Here is a 23,464-nt window from a genome sequence, read left to right as displayed (position 1 = left end):
CGTCTCTCTCTCTCTCACACACACACAATAATCCATGTTGTTATTAATAATAACCTATCTCATATTTTATCCTGTCATGTGAGCTCACGGTCTCATCAGGACGGGAGGCTCCGGTTTGGGATGACGTCACCTCACTGTTTACATAGAGCAGCACCGTTGAAACGATCAATGATGACAACAACAATAACAATAACAATAATAATGATAATGATAATGAGGGGTCAGGGGTTCTGTTTGAAGTGGTTCAGCTGCAGAGATGTTCCACCCTGAGGTTCCTTCTGTTGGTTCTCTAAACTGTGAGATGTTGTTTCACTGTTCACGTGTCTTTAATGAATGAGACACTGGAGGGCGCTGCCTCTACCTGTAACAGCATTTCCACCGTGGTAGTTACTGTTGCTGCAGTGAGTCCAGGTTGTCAGGACAACGACCGTTAGGATAAACAGAGGATTAAGGAGCAGCTTAAACACCGACATTAACACTGATTATATACAGTTACACAGGAAGTGGTCATTAGGAGCGCGCGCACACACACACACACACACACACACATCAGATGCAATACTACTTTTCTGTTACAGAACAAACAGCAGCTGGTTTTATTGTGAAGGGACGATTTCTGTTCAAACAGGAAGGAAACATCTCACTGACATTCTAGTAAAACTCAGTGTTAAACATCTCTCCTGTAGCAACACACAACATCTGACTCCAGCTCAAACTGTCTGAGCGTTAACAACATGAAACACATGAATCTGTTTCAGAGCTGAATCCTCAAACCTTCGAAACAAACTGTTTGAATCTGTTCTCACACCGGGAGGACGGGAGGATTACTGGTATGTGCTCAATTCAGCGACTCGTCCTCACTGTGTTTCTGTCTGAAGAGATGATGATGATGATGATGATGACGACTAGGCTGCTGCTCTTTTTTTATTTCATTATTGTTTAATCTGCTGATTATTTTCTTCTTTAATCTATTGATCACTTAATAATTTTATCATTTCTCAGAGTCGGAGTCAGACATGGGACTGTCTGACATCTGGAACTGGGACTGTCTGACATCTGGAACTGGGACTGTCTGACATCTGGAACAATGATTTGATTATGAGAATAAGTGTTCACTGATCTTCGAGTGAAATCCAACAACTGAAACCTGAATAAATCCAGGATCCAGATCAAACCAGATTAAGAGCAGCAGGTTTGTGGAGGGTCAGTGGATTAAAGCCGAGTCACTTCAGGAAACAGGTGATAATAATGGTGAAGAATCTCAGGTGACACATACTTTTAACTTTAAACAGAGAAATAAAATATTTTTCTAAAAACACTAAACCTGTTTTTATTTTTCATGTTTCATGAAAACAGATTCAGTCCTGTTGTCGTGGAGACGAGTCATCCTCTGTCCATCTGGACAGGAAACACAGAAGAAGAAACATCAGTAAAGTAAATCATCTGAATTACACCCTGAATTCAGACTCTCAGGCTGAGGACTGTATGGACTAAATTTCACCATAACCAAAGGGAAGCAGTCTGCAGCCTGAGAGACTCAGCTCAGGGCACAGTGTGATACCAGTGTCAGGTTGAGGCTCAGTTGAAGCGACTCACCTCAGTGTGAAACACATCCTTTCTTAGTTTTTGAGTGTTTGGATCCAGAGGGGGCGTCGGCTCCTGCAGGTCAAAGAAGAGCTCTGATTGGTTGGTTTGTAGACACAACTGATCAAACATTGTCCTGCTCATTTCTCTGCTCAGTCTGACGCTTGTACAATAAAACTGTGTTTCTGAACAAATAAATACAACCCAGACTTTACCTGCTAAACCGGTCCTGGACTTTGCTGGTCTGTCTGGACCAGGATCTGGATCATCGTGGTTGGGTGTTCTGGCCTCTAACGATGTGATCTCCTCAAACTCAGACTCCTCGTTCCTGTTTACTTTGTTTAAATCTTGCTTTGTTCCTGGATCCTCTGGTCTGAGCTGGACCTCCTCCTCTCCTGCAGGAGCTCCGACTCTAGTCTCTGAGTCAGGACCAGAGTCCACCTCAGAGTCCTGGAATCTGGTCTGGCTCTGGCCCCCCTCCGTGTCAGCAGCAGGAGGGGAGGCGTGTTCAGGGAGGTTTTGGGTCTCTGTGGGGACGCTGTCCGTCTCTGGTTCTGGTCTCGTTTCTGATGGTGGATCTGTGGGAACCTGGACTGTCTCTGGAGGGCCTGAGGGCTCGTCCACAGCCGCTGACCTCTGTATGACCCCAGGATGATCTGACGACAACACAGTCAAACACAGATTCAGGGACAAAAGGTCAAAGGTCAGAGACTAAACAAGCCCAGCACAGTCCTCACCATGGAGTCTGCCGCCCCTCTCGGCTCGGGGTCTGGTCCTCTTCAGGTTGTAGCCATTCCTGATCTCAGCCAGCAGGTTGTCGATGATGCAGCCGCCGTCCTGGTTGGACACGTCCTTCCTGACTGGAGACGACAGGTGGACATGTTTCAGAACATGGTCTGCAGAGACACAACTGGACTGTCAGCAGCTGGTCTCTGGACCTACATGAACCTCTCCTGCGTCCAGAGTCAGAGACAAAGTGTCTTCAGACCGGGGGCGGGGGGGGTGTCTCAGGGACCAAGAGAGTCCACAGTCTCTGTCCTGGTCTAAAGGACCTAAACACAGATGGCGGGACACCTGAGGAACCAGCTGCTCCTCACACTTTTCTGCTGTTGAGTCACAGGACCTGTACCGCTGCAGACTGGATTTAAGGTGGAGGTTTAAGGTGGAATGACAGAGTTGGACTTACTTATCTTGTCATCTCCTCTGTGTCTCCTCTCCTCCTCCTGCTGCTTCCTCCTCCTCTCCTGCTCCCTGCGAATCCCGTTCTCCTGAAAGACATCAGGTCAGAGTGAGAGCCTGAGTCTCTGAGTCTGAATCTGAGTCTCTGAGTCTGAGTTTGAATCTGAGTCTCTGAATCTGAGTCTCTGAGTCTGAATCTGAGTCTCTGAATCTGAGTCTCTGAGTCTGAGTTTGAATCTGAGTCTCTGAATCTGGGTCTCTGAGTCTGAATCTGAGTCTCTGAATCTGAGTCTCTGTGTCTGAATCTGAGTCTCTGAATCTGAGTCTGAATCTGAGTCTCTGAGTCTGAATCTGAGTCTCTGAGTCTGAGTTTGAATCTGAGTCTCTGAATCTGGGTCTCTGAGTCTGAATCTGAGTCTCTGAATCTGAGTCTCTGTGCTGAATCTGAGTCTCTGAATCTGAGTCTGAATCTGAGTCTCTGAATCTGAGTCTCTGTGTCTGAATCTGAGTCTCTGAATCTGAGTCTGAATCTGAGTCTCTGAATCTGAGTCTGAATCTGAGTCTCTGAATCTGAGTCTGAATCTGAGTCTGAATCTGAGTCTCTGAGTCTAAATCTGAGTTTGAATCTGAGTCTCTGAGTCTGAATCTGAGTCTCTGAATCTGAGTCTCTGAATCTGAGTCTCTGTGTCTGAATCTGAGTCTCTGAATCTGAGTCTCTGTGTCTGAATCTGAGTCTCTGAATCTGGGTCTCTGAATCTGAGTCTCTGAATCTGAGTCTGAATCTGAGTCTCTGAATCTGAGTCTGAATCTGAGTCTGAATCTGAGTCTCTGAGTCTAAATCTGAGTTTGAATCTGAGTCTCTGAGTCTGAATCTGAGTCTCTGAATCTGAGTCTCTGAATCTGAGTCTCTGAATCTGAGTCTCTGTGTCTGAATCTGAGTCTCTGAATCTGAGTCTGAATCTGAGTCTCTGAATCTGAGTCTGAATCTGAGTCTCTGAGTCTGAATCTGAGTCTGAATCTGAGTCTCTGAGTCTAAATCTGAGTTTGAATCTGAGTCTCTGAGTCTGAATCTGAGTCTCTGAGTCTGAATCTGAGTCTCTGAATCTGAGTCTCTGAATCTGAGTCTCTGAATCTGAGTCTCTGAATCTGAGTCTCTGTGTCTGAATCTGAGTCTCTGAATCTGAGTCTCTGAATCTGAGTCTCTGAATCTGAGTCTGAATCTGAGTCTCTGAATCTGAGTCTGAATCTGAGTCTGAATCTGAGTCTCTGAGTCTAAATCTGAGTTTGAATCTGAGTCTCTGAGTCTGAATCTGAGTCTCTGAATCTGAGTCTCTGAATCTGAGTCTCTGAATCTGAGTCTCTGTGTCTGAATCTGAGTCTCTGAATCTGAGTCTGAATCTGAGTCTCTGAATCTGAGTCTGAATCTGAGTCTCTGAATCTGAGTCTGAATCTGAGTCTCTGAATCTGAGTCTGAATCTGAGTCTCTGAATCTGAGTCTGAATCTGAGTCTCTGAATCTGAGTCTGAATCTTAGTCTCTGAGTCTGAATCTGAGTTTGAATCTGAGTCTCTGAGTCTGAATCTCGGAGTCTGAGTCTAATCACATTTCTTGGTGATTCATTGATTCAATATTGATTATGATCAATAACACGAGGATATGTCACTTCTAGGGTTGTCATGATACTAGAATTTCAAACTCGAAACCGATACCCTGGAAAATACCCGATACCGCAGGGAGAAAAAAATGAAAAATTAAGAGGCATAAGATTTGTTTTTGTTAACGTTACAGACGGGCAGGACTGACAACTTTCGCTGCCTAGCTCCCACATTAACGTTATTCGTTTTATTATTAGCCATAGCCGCTAGCTTAATGATAACGTAACAGATGGCCGATGTGGCTATCAGCTAATTGCTAACAGTTAAACGGCTAACGTTAACATGTGTTGCAGGCCAGGTTAACATTTATGATAACTGTTTATTCAATGTCGGTCTTTAAGATGCTTCTCTTAGTTTGTTGTGCTACTTGACCTCGTCGCCACCACTTTGTAGCACTGTTTGCATATAGGCTAATCAATATCCTTCGCCTTTCCCTGGTCATTTGCCTTGTATGCAAAATAATTTCAAACAGCACTTTTGCTTTTTACATTTAGAACTAAAACAGGTTGTGAAGTTCCTTCAGCAGCAGCACCTGCCATGTTAATTTAGCTTTATGCTGGAGACACCAGCTCAGTGTTGTGAACGTCAGCTAGCGTTCATGTGCTCAGCTGCTGGTGGGGGGAGGGGCTGTGTCTCTGCCTGTGTGTCAACTGGAGGAGGTGAAGACACAACTGTTGTCTGAGTATCTGATCTCATACTCATTTTAGTATTTATATGTATCTGAGTATCGATTTTTTGACAACTCTAGTCACTTCTACATTAAAGCTTTTTCCATGACGTCATGTGGAACTCTGCTCCCTGATTGGCTGCTGACGGTGCCGCACTGTGATTGGCTGACCTTGACGGCTCGGAGGAACAGTCCTCTGAAGGTCTTGATGGTGTTGAAGAATTCGTCAAGGGAGAAGTTGCCACTGTCTTCACACAGGTAGATGGACAGATCCGTCCTCCTGTCCTCCACTGAGGACAACAGCTGCTGCAGCTGCTCACAGGACCGCAGGCTGTCCTGAAGAGACACCACAGAAGAAGAAGGCAGCCATACAGGACAGTAAGGACACTCCAATACCAGACATAGAACCCCTGATTTGTCTGTAACTGTCCTGATGAGCAGGTTACAGACTGTTAATAAACCCTCCTGTAGGGGGCGCAGTCTAGTCTGTACCTGTATGGTGGACAGGTACTGCTCCTTCAAGTCCTCAGATGAAGAGGAAACTCTGCTCTCAGAGTTTTTCAGCTGTTTGATCAGAGTGTTCGCTTCAGACTGAATCGACTCCACGTTAAACCTGCAACAGACAGACTGACCGTTGTTTCCTGTTCCTCAGGTTCAGCTGTCGGTTCCACAGGAACACTGATTTAACACATTAAATTAAAACCACAAAGAATGACAGCTAAGGATCTCAATGTGCAAAGTTTAAAAGAATGTCTCCTGATAGAACCTGTTAGTTTAGAGAATGTCTCCAAACCTTCGGATTTCCTGTCTGAACCATGTGACTTTGTGTCTTCATCGCTGACTTTTATGAAAAATCATTTTGTTCTAATCGGTTCTAAAGGCTCCATGACAGGTTCCTATGTGTAGTTGTGGGTTCTTTGTGGGGGAGAACTAACAGAGTTTAATCCGTTATCAGTTTACCCAGCAGCCTTTTCACAGATCTCCAAATCGTCCGGCAGGTTGAGCAGGTCAGGGTGGTTCTCCTCCACCTCCTGTTGATCACACAGAGAACAACAATAGAACCCTCTCATGTGATGAACATCATACAGTGTCATAGTACTGGTTCTGTCCCAGTACAACCAGTCTGGTTCCAGTGTGTTACCTGCAGGATGTGGTGCAGCAGGGTGATTCTGGACTTGTTGGCTTTGGTTTCTGTCAGTTTGAGCAGAGTGCTGATCTTAAAACCCTCAGCGTTCCCTGTGTGAGTCCCCTGTCACACACAAAACATCACATGATGATGTCACATGACTGATGACGTCATATCTGATTAAATCCAATCAGATTCTTGAACTGTTTTTCAGTGTGAAATGAAACCTGTTGATATAAAGTGTTATCGTCAGACTCAAACACCAAATATGTGTTAGACATCTGTTTCACATCTGTTAGACATCTGTTTCACATCTGTTAGACATCTGTTTCACATCTGTTAGACATCTGTTAGACATCTGTTTCACATCTGTTAGACATCTGTTTCACATCTGTTAAACATCTGTTTCACATCTGTTAGACATCTGTTTCACATCTGTTAAACATCTGTTTCACATCTGTTAGACATCTGTTTCATTTAAGACTCACATAGTTGAGGAAGTTTCCAACACTCAAGATGAGTTTACAGAAGCTGGGCAGCCGAGTGCTCTCCCTAACACCTGACCACACAACAACAACAACAACAGCAACAGCAACAACATGAAAAACAACAACAGGAGGGAACAGATAAGCAGAACCAGTGTCAGTATTGTTGTTATTCACAATGCTGGTCTGTGTGTGTTTGTTGTGTATTTGTTGTGTATACACACTCTGACAGGCTCGGTCCAGAACTTCAGCTTTGGGCTTCAGAGTCTCCAACACACAGCTGCTCTCCTCACACAGCAACATACACTGAATCCTCAGAGAGTAACTACACACACACACACACACACACACACACACACACACACACACACACACACACACACACTCAGTAAAGGTGAATATAACCGATCACACAGGCGTGTCTCCGGGTGTGTCTGTCCTACCTGGGGACGTCCAGCAGCTGCAGGTAAAACTGGTCCACTGACGCCAACTTGTCCCTGTCCGCTTGGTGAGACTTCAGGTTCTCTATCTGGGGACGGACAGGTGAAACAGGTGAGACACATGATAAATCAAGTCAGGGACAGTAGGTTAGAGGTGGGACAACAAAAGGACAGGTAAATTACAGGTGAAACAGTTGATGGACATTTACGACAGAAGATTACAGGTGATGGACAGGTAATATAATATAATAGTAATATACATGAAGAACAGATGGAACAGGTACAGTCAATGGCAGTTGGGGTAAGAAAATGTACAGGTGAGACACAGGAAATAGGTGAAGTCCAGGTGTGCCATGAAAAGAACACTTCACGGACAGGTAACACAGATGAAGGACAGGTAGGACAGGTAAATAATGGGCGGGGAAGGGTAAGATAAGTGAGATATGATGGAGAGATAGAATTACCATGACGTGCATAAGACAGGTAAATGACAGGTGAAAACAGGTAGGACAGAAAGAGAAGGTGGTAGATGTTCAGGTGAGATAAGATGGAGTTATATAAGACAGGTGTTTGAAGCAGAAGAGACAGGTAGGACAAGTGGAAAGCAGGTAAATGCTGGGACAAGTACAGGTAGGTGAGACAGGAGGACAGGCGAGGGAAGAGTTAGGACAGGTGGGTAAGGAAGGATTTGGCTGCAGCAAAAGAGCAGGTCAAGTCGAGAAGTGATGGACAGCTAGGACAACAGAGACAATAAAGGGCAGGTTACAGGTAGGACAGGTGAGGTAGGAAAATGAAAAACAAGTGAAGGTACAAGAAAGAGGTGGAGGACAAATCACACAGTAAGGGTAAGTGATAGACAGGTGTAGGACAGGTGTAGAACAGGTGTTTTAGTGTCCCTGTGACCTCTGACCTCATGTTTCTCTGGCAGCAGTTTGATCAACTGTTTCAGGACCTCGACATCAAACTTGGATCTGTCTCCTCTCCAGATCAGAGACACAAAGTCCTCATGGGAACTGCAGAAGACACACAGGAAACAGGTGAAATAGAGAGACAGGTGAGACAATAAGGGACAGCTAGACAAAAGCTAGAAAAAAAATGTTATGACAGGTGAAGGAGTTTAAAGATGGGACAGGTGAGACAGGTGAAGTAGTTAAAAGACAGGGGAGACAGGTGAATTAATTAAGAGACAGGTAGGACAGGTGGGACAGGTGAAGGAGTTAAGAGACAGATAGGACAGGTGAGACAGGTGAGGTAGGATAAAGCATGGGTGAAAGGTGTGATGAAACAGAAATGTTAAACATGAAGTTTAAGGACAGGTGAAGGACAGGTGAGATATTTCACCTGTCCTTCACCTGTCTCAGGACTGAGTGTAACATCATCACAGAGATGTGTTTCTATTGGCTGGGAGGTTGATTCAGGAAGTGAATTAGTACCATCTGAACTGTTTGAGGAAGATGTTGAGGTTCAGACTTTTCCTGGCATCAATGAAGGAAATCTGTGGATGGAGACAACAGCTGTTGATTGGTTGATTGATTGATTGATTGATTGATTGATTGATTGATTATCATCCATTACACAAAAACAGAGAATAAAAACATTTGACATCAGATCCACTGCCTGTCCAGTCAAATGGTTCTGAGCTGTTCCACCTCTTTGGGTTCGGTCCTGGTTTTGGTTCTAGTCTTGGTCTCAGTCGGGGGGAGACTGAAGAGCTGCTCGATGCTGCAGTAATCCGGTTCCACAGAGTCTGAAGATGACGACGTCCACAGGGACTGAGGAGCTGAGAGAGACACATCCATTAACTCAGGTGTGAAGACCAGAGTCCTGGACCAGGACTAAGGTACCAGACCACAGACCATGACCATGACTGACCTGTCAGCGCTCTGGACGGGAGCTTCTGCCAGTTCAGTTTCTTCATACGCAGGGTGGGGCAGGGGGCGGGGCTTGTGTGAGGTGGGGGGCTGTAATATGACCTGCCCAGACCTTGAAATGCCTGGGCTACAATGATGTCACCTGGAGGAGGGGGTGGAGGACCCATACCAGGTAAGGGAGGAGGAGGAGGGGGTGGAGCTCCCATACCAGGTAAGGGAGGAGGAGGGGGTGGGGCTCCCATACCAGGTAAAGGAGGGGGAGGAGGAGGGGGTGGAGCTCCCATACCAGGTAAGGGAGGAGGAGGGGGTGGGGCTCCCATACCAGGTAAAGGAGGGGGAGGAGGAGGGGGTGGGGCTCCCATACCAGGTAAGGGAGGGGGAGGGGGTGGGACTCCCATACCTGGTGAGGGAGGAGGAGGTGGTGCAGCTTTCATATTAGGTGAAGGCAAAGTGGGAGGAGCTTGAGAAGACACTGCTGAAGATGGTGTTTTCTCTGATTGGCTGGGGGGACTGTCAGGTAGTCGTGTCTGTACTGCCCTGTCGATGGTTCGGATCCTGCGATTGGCTGAGAGGGACCTTTGGGGGAGGAGCCTCTCCAGCACACAGTCGACAGAATCCACATCAGCTACAACCAAACACACAGAGACACAGTTACTGCACTGGTTCCTGTTAGAACTTGAACATTATTATTATTATCATTATCATTATTATTGTTATTATGATTATTATTATTTATGAATCTGCTGTTTATTCTCTCTATTAATGACACTGACTAAACTGCGAATCTGAGGAAAACCTTCAACTGCAGGACGATTCAAAATGGTTCCTATAACTTTTATTTTGATTGATGAATCAGTTAGTCAACTGATGCTGATGGACTAATCCTAACGACCCAGAGTCCTGGTTCTGGACCTGGTCTGTGGAGAACCCCCTAAGGACCCCATCTGAACAGAGGATGATGGGCTCATGTCTGACTCCGGTCACATGGACTGGACCCATGAAGACCACTGCTGAGGACTTACGGTCCTGGGCCAGCAGCGTGGCTCGGTCCGCCAGCAGCTCCAGAGCCGACCAGACCGGAGCTTTGTCCGGGTCCACCAACAACAAGGCCTGGAGGACGGACAGCAGCTGGACCGAGGACGGACTGCTGGACACCTGCACGGACAGAGGGGGGGACACTGTGTTGTCAGGGGGAGGAGTTACAGGTGTGAAGGTGGAGGAGTTACAGGTGTGATGGTGAAGGGGGAGGGGTTACATGTTTAGAGGGGGAGGGGTTACAGGTTTAGAGGGGGAGGGGTTACAGGTGTGAAGGTGAAGGGGGAGGAGTTACAGGTGTGGAGGGAGAGGAGTTACAGGTGTAGTTACCTTGGTGAGGACAGAGGTGAAGACATGCTCGTGGTTGCTCATGTCGATGCCTCCGTACAGTCTCTCCATCTCCTCCTCGTCCTCTGTCAGAGAGTCCTCAAACGCATCACACTGGATGTTCAGGTCCTTGTCCTCCGTCTCCCTGGAGATAAAGAGACGTCACAAACTGATGGAAACATAATGATTATTGATTATTGAAGAGAAGTATTTAAAGTAAGATGAACTCAGTACCTGAGTGTGGGCAGCAGATCCAGCAGCTGCAGGCCTGTAACAACAGTGAAAAAATGAGAGATGGATGTTCGGACAATTTCACGTTTACACCCTAGTAACCACCAGAAGTACCATAGCAACCATGTAGCCCAAGGTAACTACCCAGCAAGCACTTGGAATGTCATAGCAACCACCTAGAACACCATAGCAACCACCTGGAACATCATAGCAACCACCTGGAACACCATAGTAACCACTAGAACAGCCACTTAGAAATGCCCTGTTGACCTATTGTTAATGTCCTAGCAACTATCTAGCAACCACTTGGAGTCATCACTGCAACCACCAAAGAATGACTGATTAACACCATAGCAACCATCTGGAACGCCCTGGTAACTGCAGTGTGAAGATCAGGATTTTTGAGGACAGTACTGATATTTAATAATACACTGTAAAAAACAGTATATCAGCCAATATTAACTGTAACTAAGAGATGTGGTGGGTCGGATCTTTTAGTGTAAAAGGAAGCATTTTGCTGACCTCTGGTGGACAAGCTACTGAATGGTAACCCTGTTTCTGTATTTTAAATTCTTGACATTTATTAGCTGACATATACACCAATCTGCAGTGAGCTAATATCTCTACTAGCAACACCTTGCAAACACCTAGCAACCACGAGGATCCCCACAGCAACCATATGGAAATGCCCCGATAACAACCTGTTATCACCACCACTTAGAAACATCATAGCAACCAAATAGAAACGGCTGCCTTAGCAACCTGTTGCCAAAGTAGCATCAGTCAGAAACCTCCTAGCTCTTCACTGCTAACACTAACACCAACCCTTATTACCAGGTAGCATTTTGCTGCTAATGTCATTAATTCAGTTTGTTGTATCAGTGTCATTGTTGTTACTTTCAGTATCAAGGTTCTTTGCTGTTATATTATAGTTAGCATCATAGCTTTTTAGCCTTGATGTAGTTACTCCAGTCAGTGACATCAGAATGACATCATACCGATGAACTCCTGTCGCAGTCGGTCCCTCTTCCTCAGGTCTTCCTGTCCCAGCACCAGCATATTGACGACACTCATCAGCGTCACCATGTAGGCGGCGTTGTCGGTACCGTGAAACTCATTCAAGATCACGCTGAAGCGGTACTGCTGCTTCTTCAGACTCTGAACACAAACAGGAAAAAGACAAACTGAGGTAAAACTGAAGCTCTGACATTATTCAGTTTTTCTGACTTCATCTTTGAAACTGAACATCTGCAGTTTCAGAAGAAGACTTTATCACATTCATAGAGGAACGTGAAGCTTCGTTAAGATTGGGTTAATAAATGTTTAACGATGAGGATGTTGTCCAGAGGAGCTGCAGCACATGAATCAACCTCAGGAAGGATTCTCCTCTGGTCTCCTCGGTTGACAGGACAACAGATATCTGTTGATTGATCGAGAAAGGAAGGACAGGTAAGATCTTGCACACATGACAACAGTGAGGGATCGTATCCCATAATGCCTCAGTTCTGGGTTGAGAGCAAGTAAAAACAATCCTGGGTGCGCTCGACACGCCCACACCTGATTCTGATCTGAGGTGGTCAGAGTCTTATCTGCTGTCACACCCTCATGTTCCACACTCACTGATAACTGAACAATAACGTTTCACAGCTGATAAAGACCAGTTTTCCTCCGTCCTCACGTCTCTGCTGCGTCTTCACCGCAGTCTGCTCCACACAGAAATACAAGTTAAAGTCCTGCAATTAAAAACTCTACTTAAATAAAGTGTACAGAGGTGTTACCACCATCATACACTTAAAGGACCAATTCTCTATTTGTATGTAGCAATAACTAAACTTACATACAGCTCCTTTAAAGTGACCAAAGAAAGTTCCACTCAGAGGATTCAATCATGGAGCGTCCAAACACCTGAACATGACCTCAGCCTTTTTTAAAGAGACTATTGCCAGGAGCTCTCTGGACATCATCATGGATCCAATCTGTGATCAAATCAATGTTATTGATTAGAAGAACATGAGACAAGGTGTAAATCTTCAGTCAGCTTCAGTCTTTTAACATGCTGAACTGAGACTTTACAGCGTGAACCCGGTTTAGCTTCAGAAGCTACAACATTTGACACAGCTTCAGTACATCCAGTACAACCAGTACATCCAGAACAACCAGTACAACCAGTACAGCCAGTACATCCAGTACAACCAGTACAACCAGTACATCCAGAACAACCAGTACATCCAGTACAGCCAGTACAACCAGTACAGCCAGTACAACCAGTACATCCAGAACAACCAGTACAACCAGTACAGCCAGAACAACCAGTACAGCCAGTACAGCCAGTACAGCCAGTACAACCAGTACAGCCAGTACAGCCAGTACAGCCAGTACAGCCAGTACAACCAGTACAACCAGTACAACCAGTACAGCCAGTACAACCAGTACAACCAGTACAGCCAGTACAGCCAGTACAGCCAGTACAACCAGTACAACCAGTACAACCAGTACAACCAGTACAGCCAGTACAACCAGTACAACCAGTACAGCCAGTACATCCAGAACAACCAGTACATCCAGAACAACCAGAACAACCAGTACATCCAGAACAACCAGTACAACCAGTACAACCAGTACAACCAGTAGAACCAGGGAATCCACAACAACAGAACAACCAGTAGAACCAGTAGAACCAGTACAACCAGTACAGCCAGTACAGCCAGTACAGCCAGTACATCCAGTACAACCAGTACAACCAGTACAACCAGTACAGCCAGTACAACCAGTACAACCAGTACAGCCAGTACATCCAGAACAACCAGTACAGCCAGTACAACCAGTACAACCAGTACAGCCAGTACAGCCAGTACAGCCAGTACAACCAGTACATCCAGTACATCCAGTACAACCAGTACAACCAGTACAACCAGTAAAAAACAGGGAATCCACAACAACAGAACAACCAGTAGAACCAGTAGAACCAGAACAATCAGTACAACCAGTAGGAACAGAACATCCAGTAGAACCAGTAGAACCAGTACCAACAGTAGAACCAGTACAGGTACCTTGTAGCTGTCGAAGGCGTCCAGAGCCAGGTGATGTCCTCGAGGGTCAAACAGAGCGAGAGCTGCCAGCAGCTCAAACACCTGCATCTTCACCATGACGTTGGACGTGTCCAGAGCTGAGGGGACACACAGATGGACACGGGGACAGGTCACGTGACTCCCAACAGCCAATAAGAACTCACATCACAAACATGGGTCAGAGTCAGGTGTGTTGGTTCACCTGAGGAGCTACAGAGAAAGGAAGGATGAAGAAGGAAAGAAGGAAAGTGCTGATGTTTGGACGAGGCCATGGAGAAGAAGATCAGAGGAAGACGGAGACCTGAGAGCACCCACCCTGGGTCAGGGTCCTGACGTAGCCCTCGTTGTCCAGGATGAAGTGAAGTCCTGCAGACGAGTTCATGACGGCGCGCACGCAGGCGATGCAGGTCAGCTGCAGTAGAGCGTCGGCGATGCGAGCACAGCTGCGACCGGACAGACGCTCCAGCGCCTCCATCAGCAGGTCCAGACCCCGCAGCTCCAGGAACTGCACCATCCACGCCTGGTCACTGGCCTCCAACCGCCGCCGCAGACCAGAGTAGTTCACTACCGTGGGAACCTGCAGACAGGAAGTACTTTGTTTTTCTTCTCTTGATCTTTAAAAGTTGTGAAAAACATTTAATTTGAAAGGGTCTGACACAGAGCAGGAAGTGCCAGCTCACAGTTGTGCTGCTGATCAATATCAGATATTGATAACATTAAGAACAGGTGTCAGCAGTCCTACCTGCAGCAGGAGGATGCACAGTTCAGGGTCGGCGTTCTCCAGATTTGCCTCCAGCGTGGCATCTGGGTCGTGGGCGGGGCCTCCAGTCACTTGGTCCTTTACCACCCCCCATTTGGTTTTGGCTGTCATGACGACGAGAAGCTGCAGAGAAAAGAGACCAGAGGTTTTTATTGATCATTGATTTCTGGATGATTGAAACATCCAGTCGGCATGAGGCTGAATTATTGATTACTGATTGATTATTGCTCTGATGATCAGTTAGTTAATCGTTTCCCAGAGTTCCCAAAGTGCTACGTCTTTTTAACTGTCTCGTTCTGAGTGACTGAGTGATTTTAATTTACACAAACACTGTGTCACAATAACTTTAATGAAATACATTTTAATGAACTAATCAAATCAAACATAATGACTAACTAATTAAAGTGATACAAGTTTTTTCCTGCATAGAGAATCGGGAGGCGGCCGCCTCCGTCAACTTTCTTGCCGCCTCCCGAAAAAATTCTACTAGGCCCTTCTAGTTTTCTCGGTACTTGGCGGATTTGACGTTTGTAACTGCCATCGCGGCTGTACGCCACTACAGCAATGTGGTGGCGCTGTATCGTAATCCGTGCATCAGGCAGAGCCATCCCAAATTGCAAAAGAAGAATACGAACACGCTAGATTTTCTGCCTGCGTAAGAAGGCGGCGACCTGATTTGAGTGCAGACATCATTAGTTCTTCTAATATGGGAAAAAAAAGTTAATGCATGTTACTGACAAGATACGGTTCATCTGTCAGGACTGAAAGTAGGTCTAGTCCTCAGCCACAAGTGGAAGGTGCAGGCATCTTTATCTTCCTGTCAAAACTATGAAGTTTATCTCTTCCTGATTCACTCAGCTGCTGTACGTGCGCTTGTGCGTAGGTAGTTCAGCGGTTGAAAACTGTAGTGACAAAGGAAAGTGCTGTTTTAATGGGAAGATAAAGAGCTAATAAGCACTACTATCATTGTAATCCAGCAGAACGACCACATGAGAGGATCAATGATCCAGCTTCTGTTTCTCACTTCACTTTATTTCAGCTGGTTTAATTTTATTCAGCAGGTTTTTTTCATAACTGTCATCAGTGTCCTTCCTCTTTACTGAGCTGCTGTCTCTCAGGACTGAGGCTGTAGTGGATCAGTGCTGATCACAGAACATTACTGTTGAGTCACCACAGTCTCAATCCTGTGACTCTGTGCTGTCAGTGTGTTGGTATTTAAACATCCTTCAGTCTGCTCTGCTCTCTGGAGCTGGTTCTGACAGCTGGATCCACACAGGACCGGGTCCACTCAGGAAGGACCAGGTCACGTTGGTAAATACCCGGACTCTGCTCTGATGTAATCCTTCATTCCTGCTCTCTGTTTAGTCCCTGACCTCACAGACAGACAAACTGAGAGAGGACAAGTCTCGGGGTTACTGAAGGTCACAGAGCAGAGACCAGGGACTGAGACCAGGGACCGTTCTGCTGAGGTCAGTGTGCTGCCAAGTGAGGAGAATAAACCTGGTTCTTTATCAGAACCACAGGACCAATGAGAAAACAGGGAGCGACTGATCTGATCAATCACTAATCAATGATAAGATGTCAGATCAGAGCAGAACAAGCAGGTCAGACCAGGAATCACACAACCTCTGACCTCCTCACCTGAGTGTGACGTGTTTACCTGTCTGTTATCAAACCGGGTGCAGATTATTTTGTGTTCATTAATTGATTGATCCATCGTTATAGCTCTGAATAAAATGCTAAGCTAGTTCAACCCTGAGAGGCATTAATAACAGGTACAAAACATTATATTATATTTTAATGCATTACATTCTTATATTATATATATATACTGTATATCATCATATTAATATAATTCCAGTGAAAGGTTAACATGTAGTAAACACTCAGGCTGACTCCACATCATTTCACTTCTGTGGAAATAATAAGAATCAGAAACAGTGAAATATAATAATTAAGAATGAACACTAATTCAACACAAGTGAAAACTTTCTCATTCCAGACAAACACAGAAACGAACTTTTTAAAATTATATAAATATAATCAGAGTCTGTGAGACCGACATGATTAAAGTTCTGACACTGGCAGATTTTTCTCTTTAAACACTCAGATAAAAAACCTTTTACAGTGAATCATCCTGTTCACACATGAAAACTCCTCTGCTCCGGGTGTGAACCAGAGTCACAGTGTGGTGAGTGAATCCCAGTGTTTGTCTGATTGTTGGAGCCTCGAGGCGCCGGTTCCTCTGCAGCCCTGACCCACCCACAGCTCTGGCACTGGGCCCAGCCTCCTCTGTGCAGGTCGCACCAGACTCTGTTCAAAACTCTGGATAATTAATGTTCCTTTGCACTTCAGGAACAGTACACACAGAGTAGAGATCCGTTTTTAATACTGTCCAGATAAGGAGGTTATTCTGGTGAATTCGGCTCAGCCAGGATTCATCACAAGCTCTTTATTCCTATAAAACCTCATTTTATATTTAAAATTAAACCTTTGTTTTGACGCGGTTGTCTGTGTATTCGGTGGAACTGGATTGAAATATCGTCTTCAGACAGAGCAGATTTAAACGTGTTTTAAATCTAAATAACGTCAACAGTCAGGACAGACTCAGAAGCTGTTTTCTTCAGTGAAGCTTCGCCCTTTAACTTTTTAAACGTCTAGTTTTTCTAACGGAGTTCGGCAGCGGAACAAATCAAAGCCGAAGTTTCACCATCTCACTTTGTTAAAAACTTTAACGTTTTCTGACGTTAACTTTTAAAGGTTGATTCCTCACGGAGCTGGTTCATACTTACAGTCAGATTTGTCCTTACCGTGAGAGGGCGGGAAGACGCTCTCCGTCTCCCCGGCTGTCTGTCAGTGCCCGGCGGGGAAAGTTTCGGGAGCTTTCCGGTCTGTGCGGTGAACCACCGCCCGCAGTCCTCTACCACGTCCGCCGCAGATGGGCGGTGTCAGAGGTCATCGCAGCCGCCCATCTGGGCGCGTGCATTTTGTTTTAATAAGTTACCGATGTAACTATGGTTCCATGAAATAACACCACATCACGTGGAAACCTCAGGAAACAGACTCCTAGTGTTATTATATAAATTTTAAACAGAAGTAAATAAAACACTGTAGAAAACAGTGCTGAAAGGATCATATTTACATTTTAATAAGATTTTCTGAGCCACAGTTTCTGTTCACCTCATGATTCAAAGCAGCTGCATGTTTCCAGAAAATAAAAACAAAGCTGTATTACTCTGCAGATCAGCTGTTTTAGTCAACCTCAACTGATATTAACTTCTTTCCATGGATATTTTTTAAAGTGTTCTAAACATCGAGAGGTTTTAAAAACTCACATTACAAAGTGTAAAGACCAAAAAACAACAATAATTAATTCAATTAATTGCAAAAAATTGTATCACAAAATCAATTTTTTTAACAATTTACAAAACTAAAATTTAAATATATATTTTATTCATATTTTGAATATTTATTCATTTATTTATTCAGTGTTTTCCCACTTGAACCAATAATGTAGTGATTTCATGAAACGTAGACGTGGTTTGTTCTGTTCTTTTCAATAAAAAAAAAATATTACTTTGTATAATTTATTTTGTTTTATTTTTTATTTACCAAAGTATCCTGACTTATAAATAAATGTGTGACATTTCTATCAAACCAAACCGCTTGAAAGCTCAGTGAGTTATTATGATTTTGATTTAACTGACCGTCTGCCCTGACACTTACATACATTACTCCTCTCTTCCAACATGGCGGCCGCGGTGACGCATCACTCCGGGCAAAGCAGCGCGTGTGTCTCTGCGGTGACTCAGGACATGCGCAGTGCGACATCTAGCGACCAGATTTGGCGGTTTTTTCCTCTGACCACACACATTCACAGACCGCTGCTGTGGTGTGTATATTACCTGTTTATTGATTGTTTATTGATTATCTATCATGTAAAGTTGTTTAAATAAAACGTCCTACACATATAACATCGACGTAATGTATGTAGATTAGAGAAAGTGACGTAGTGCGACACGCGACATTAGCGGTTCGATCATTTGAACTTTGCTATAGAAAGTTTTAGCTAGTTACTACAAATGAACCTTGTACACATACTATTATTATTACATTAAACTTATCACAGCCCCTCCCGAAATGAAAGGCAGTATCAGTAGTTTAGTTTAAACACTAAATCTTTCTGTAATGTCCGAAAATGTCGTTATTTTTTTGTTGTTTTACCAACAATTCGAGCTTTTTCCGGTGAAGTTCAGCTCGTGCTGTGCAGCAGTTGGAAAGACATTTGGTTGATATTTTACATCAGAGACCATCTTCTGATCAAACACCAGCACTTTATAAAAAGTCAAAAGCTTAATGTTTCCTGGGATCTGATGATATGAGCAGTGCAGGTAAAACTGCTGTTTTCTGTTGTGCTTTTAGACTCTACAACAACCATTGATTCAGCTAATGAGTCCACTTAACATAAAGAATTCATTAGTTACAGTTCAGCTCTTGAAGTTTAACTTTAATTAATCACCATAACCTCAGAATTATTACTGTAGTGTTGGTGCTGTGGATGTGTGTGTTGTTTTAACTAGACAACCTACAACACCTCTCTTTACATCCACAAATCCAATGTTAGTGTGATTTAATGGTGTTTAATGTTTGTGTTTACTTCATTCTTCTACTCCACTACATTTCAGAGGCAAATATTGGAGTTTTTACTCTTTTACATTTATTTGACAGTGACTAGTTACTCCACGATTGAGGTTTTACATATAAAATATATGTTCACTTTATAGAATTTGATGCTTTTCTAAAGATTAAAGTAGTTCAAAGTTTAGTTTATTGTTTCCTTTAACCAGCCGCAACATATAATGTTTTATACACAATAATCCATTAGTAACAATAATCTAATAATATAATGTCAAACAGACAACAGAGGTCAATCTGCTGCCTGTTGACTACTTTTACTTTAGATACTTTAAGTATATTTTTCTGATAATACTAAGACACAGGACTCTAACTTGTAAAGATATTGCTTCTTTTACTGAGGGAGAAGACCTGAATACTTATTCTACCACTGCCCAGTACAAACTAAAATTATATAATCATTTATTTATATAGACAATAGTTAATTTTATAGTTGGTGAGTGAACTTTAATCATCCAGTCTTTATCTGTGTGGAAAAGAATAACGTGCCCCCCTCACACTCTCTTCTCTTTTCTTATTCCCTCCTGTAGGAACAGGTCCAGATCCTGGTCTTCCTGCCAGCTTTTCAGAGTAAAAGCTTTTAACGTCCAGGTCCTGACAGCTTCTGTGTGTAAGTCATCTGAATGTTATGTTTTGCTTCATGTGCAAATATAGTTACACCCAGGACAGCAAAGGGACTGTGACACAGTTGCAGTGTGTGAGTCAGGATTATCTGTGGGGTCGGGGAAAGGTCAGTAAAACGGGGACAACAAACAATACTGTGAAAACTATACATCTGTACATATAGTATACTGTGGGATGTAGCACCACTGATGGTTTAACGTTGTAACTAATAATAAAATGAATTAATGAGTTCAGATAACTGCATATATGAGCATATTCAAAACTGAGAATAGTCGTTGTGCATATATTTCTACCAACGTGGCTGAGTCATCACCACCTGCTGAGTTTTCCCCACAGTCTTAAGTGGAGTTTGGCAGGTAAATCTACCTGTGTGTTATCTGTTCGGTAAGATAACACATTCCTTTATTAGTCCTACAGTGGAGAAATCTGCAGTGTTGCAGCAGCAAAGTGGACAGTACAAACAAAATGCTAAATGATGATGGTTGTTTTGAGAAAACAGGTAACAGTTATGTCTCTGATTCTCAAAAACATTTTAGTTACTCTCTTAGGTCCAAGCAGGGTTAGCTTAGCTTAGTCGTGGTGTTACAACACATTCTGAGTCCTGATTAGGATTTTCAGCTACTGCAGATGTTTTTATCGTACTTTATTTTCATTTCATTTAAATAGTTTTTAAACATGGTGGGACCGTAGTATTTATAGAGATTTATCTGTCACAAATGTTGACAGATGGATGCTCTACAAATAACCTCATGAACAGTTTGATATGTGTCATTGAATATAAACACTTACCTATGAATGCTCTATATCAGGGGTCTCAAACTCAACTTAGATGGGGGCCGCTGGAAGTAGAGTCTGGGTGAGGCTGGGCCGCAAGTATTCAAAAAAAAAAAAAGTACAACAGATCCAATCTTCTCAATCTTTATTATTAACAGTTCTTCAACGTGAATGGGTTCTTCAGAACATGAACGGTTCTTCAGAACATGAACGGTTCTTCTGAACATGAATGGGTTCTTCAGAACATGAACGGTTCTTCAGAACATGAACGGTTCTTCTGAACATGAATGGGTTCTTCAGAACATGAACGGTTCTTCAGAACATGAACGGTTCTTCTGAACATGAATGGGTTCTTCAGAACATGAACGGTTCTTCAGAACATAGGCTTCTCTTGCCTACTCCTTGCTGCCAGAGACCTGGCAGCGCTTCTTCTCGCACAGCTGAGCCACATTTGGCTTGAGGGACGAAGCAGTTGAGACCCTCAGTATGGCTTGAAGATGCTCATGAGTGAGTTTGGACCTGTACTTTGACTTATTAAAGTTCATGGTGGAGAAGAGCTTTTCACACAGATATGTGCTCCCGAAAAGGCACATGGTCCGCTTGAACATCCTGGAAAGCTCAGGAAAGGTGGGGGGCAATTCTCTCAAAAATTGTCCAAGCTTGTCTGCTTTTCCACTCACCTCCCTGAACTTGGCTTTGAGTTCTGAATTGCACTGCAGGTCAATGAGCTCCATTTGAAGCACATGAGGGGCATCTTGCACATCAGAGGAGAAGGGGTCAGCAAAAATTTGAAAAGTGGCTCTGTGTGTCTTGAAGTCTGCAAACCTGTGATCAAATTGCTCCTGTAGCTTCACAATGGCATCAGCATACTTCTCACCACTAAATGGTGTGCCTGCATCCATGAGTGCCTTGCATGCTGGGAAATGGCAGAGGTTTGTCTGAGAGAGCTGGGCTTTCCATAACACAAGTTTTGTGGAGCATGATCTCACGTTGTCATAGGCAGCACTGACAAGCTGCCCCTGGCCTTGTAACTTCTTGTTCAGTACATTCAGCTCATGTGTGATGTCAACAAGGAAAGCTAAGTCCATGAGCCATTTGGGATCACTTAGCACAGGAACAGCCATCCCAGCCTTCTCCATGAAGGCTTTCACTTCTGCTCTCAACTCAAAAAACCTCTTCAAGACGTTTCCCCTGCTGAGCCAACGTACCTCAGTGAAGTAGAGCACATCCTCATATGCTGACTCTATTTCCTCCAAAAAGGCGCGGAACTCCCGGTGCTTTAATCCCCTGGATCTGATATGGTTGATGCATTTCACAACGACAGACATCACATTGTCAAACTTCAGGCATTTGCTGCAAAGGGCCTGCTGATGGATAATGCAGTGCAGAGCAATGGCCTCCTCCACACCCTCCTCTTCCAGCTTTTTTTGAACAAGTGCCACCACTCCATTTCTCCTCCCTGTCATTGATGGCGCTCCGTCGGTTGTTATGCCAGCAAACCTCTTCCATGGCAAACCCGCATCCACAATGGCATCACACAGCTGGCGGAATATCTCCTGACCGGTGGTCTGGCCATGCATTGGAATCACTGTGAGCAACTCCTCCATCACTTCAAAACTGTCGTCAACACCACGGACATAGATTGCGAGCTGCGCAGTGTCAATGATGTCTGTGCTCTCGTCGAGAGCGACTGAGTATGCACAGAAACGTTTGGCTTTCTCACGCAGTTGATCATATATGTTACCTGACAGGTCAGAAATGCGCTCTGCCACTGTGTTGGCTGAAAGGCTGATGTTGCTAAACTGACCCTTCTTTTCCCGACAGACTATACTTGCAACCTGTAACATGCACTTTTTAACAAACTCTCCTTCTTTGAATGGCTTTCCCGCCTTAGCAATCATCTCACTCACAAGGTAGCTAGCTTCGACCGCTGCATCATTATCTTTGTAACTCACTGATATATGAACCCCTCCTCTCCACTCGACCTCCCAGTAACAGCGACCAGTCAGACCAGTTCTACACAGCAGCTGAGGCCAAAGGTCAAACCTGTCTGGATGATCAGGATATGACTGATCCTCTCTCACCCATGTCACCTTCCTGTTGTTGTCAGACAGTTTGAGGTTTCTGTTCATTGTGTTTGTGTCCAGTTCCAGTTCACAGGAATCTGATGGAGAGAACAAGACAGTTTATCATCTGACTCATCTGATGGATTATTGATTGATTATTGACTGATATGTTGTTATTTCCTGTAACGTTTATATGATAAAGTTCTTGTTGTCTGTTCATACCTGAGAGTCTCCAGTCTCCAGTGTGGATCCTCCAGTCCAGCAGACAGCAGCTTCACTCCTGAGTCTCCTGGATGATTGTAGCTCAGCTCTCTCAGCAGAATCATCATCACTGCTCACATTCATTGAAGCTCGGTCACAGAGCTGTATTCACCAAATCTGACTAAACGTTTGATGTAAATTGTCCATTTCTTCACACAAGTGTCTCTGACTGAAAGTGGTCTCCTGTCCACACCTGTAGAGGAGGACCAACGTTCTATGATGAGCTGGTGGATATTTGATTTCCTCCACTGAGAGTCGCTCACAGCCAAAACTAAACTGTCTGATAACTGTTGTAGTTTCTCTGTCATTAGTTCAGATCATACAGCTGATGATGTGTGGGGATACTCACATCAGTCGAGGGTTGAATCTATGTGACTAAGTGTTGCTGAGAGGAAGACTCTGACTGTGGTCTGTGCTGATTGGACAGCAGGTCTGAGTGTCCGGCCTTCTCAGAGTCCTGTCTGATCTGACCTAGGTGGTGTTTGTTTGGACTTCTGTGCTGGACCTGGACCACAAAGCTACTTCAGCTCAGTCCGGCTTCACTGAGTCTGACACTGGCGACCCTGGACCATGAACCATGAGCGAAGAACTCAATGTGAAATGAGATGAAGGGGTGA

General features: G+C 44.4%; 2 protein-coding genes across 4 annotated transcripts; both read right to left on the bottom strand.

Annotated features, from left to right (window-relative positions):
• Positions 1–102: 102 nt before the first annotated feature.
• LOC130187546 (inverted formin-2-like) lies at positions 103–17,436 on the bottom strand. 3 transcript variants are annotated; one of them, XM_056405247.1, is made up of 24 exons: positions 17,220–17,346; positions 14,410–14,550; positions 13,983–14,244; positions 13,650–13,765; positions 11,598–11,757; positions 10,603–10,636; positions 10,372–10,513; positions 10,029–10,161; positions 9,008–9,631; positions 8,785–8,915; positions 8,569–8,630; positions 8,046–8,148; positions 7,139–7,224; positions 6,920–7,020; positions 6,699–6,769; positions 6,226–6,333; positions 6,045–6,115; positions 5,577–5,697; positions 5,256–5,420; positions 2,771–2,852; positions 2,322–2,480; positions 1,800–2,240; positions 1,597–1,659; positions 103–1,398 (listed from the first exon to the last, which is right to left on the bottom strand). In XM_056405247.1, the coding sequence occupies exons 2-23, from the start codon at positions 14,536–14,538 to the stop codon at positions 1,598–1,600; spliced, it is 3,363 nt and encodes a 1,120-aa protein (XP_056261222.1). In that variant the 5' UTR covers positions 14,539–14,550; positions 17,220–17,346; the 3' UTR covers positions 103–1,398; position 1,597. The 3 variants fall into 3 exon arrangements, with proteins under 3 accessions (XP_056261222.1, XP_056261220.1, XP_056261221.1); XM_056405245.1 differs by having other exon boundaries at positions 106–1,398; positions 17,238–17,436; XM_056405246.1 differs by having other exon boundaries at positions 109–1,398; positions 2,322–2,444; positions 17,238–17,433.
• Positions 17,437–20,787: 3,351 nt separating this feature from the next.
• On the bottom strand, positions 20,788–22,894 carry LOC130187686 (general transcription factor II-I repeat domain-containing protein 2). The gene is made up of 2 exons (XM_056405508.1): positions 22,809–22,894; positions 20,788–22,684 (listed from the first exon to the last, which is right to left on the bottom strand). The coding sequence occupies exon 2, from the start codon at positions 22,650–22,652 to the stop codon at positions 20,916–20,918; it is 1,737 nt and encodes a 578-aa protein (XP_056261483.1). The 5' UTR covers positions 22,653–22,684; positions 22,809–22,894; the 3' UTR covers positions 20,788–20,915.
• Between the last annotated feature and the right edge of the window lie 570 nt (positions 22,895–23,464).

The sequence above is a fragment of the Seriola aureovittata genome, chromosome 19, assembly GCF_021018895.1.
Source record: "Seriola aureovittata isolate HTS-2021-v1 ecotype China chromosome 19, ASM2101889v1, whole genome shotgun sequence".
In the NCBI taxonomy this organism is placed as follows: domain Eukaryota; kingdom Metazoa; phylum Chordata; class Actinopteri; order Carangiformes; family Carangidae; genus Seriola; species Seriola aureovittata.
The sequence above is the reverse complement of the archived record's forward strand: the minus strand, read 5'-3'. Positions and strand labels throughout refer to the sequence as shown.

Coding starts and splice junctions, on each gene's coding strand:
- LOC130187546 (XM_056405245.1), bottom strand. CDS start 14,538: ATGACAGCCAAAACCAAATGGGGGGTGGTAAAGGACCAAGTGACTGGA. Junction 10,514..10,602: donor GATCTGCTGCCCACACTCAG/GTACTGAGTTCA, acceptor CTTTATCTCCAG/GGAGACGGAGGACAAGGACC. Junction 2,481..2,770: donor CAGAGGAGATGACAAGATAA/GTAAGTCCAACT, acceptor GTGTCTCTGCAG/ACCATGTTCTGAAACATGTC.
- LOC130187686 (XM_056405508.1), bottom strand. CDS start 22,652: ATGAACAGAAACCTCAAACTGTCTGACAACAACAGGAAGGTGACATGG.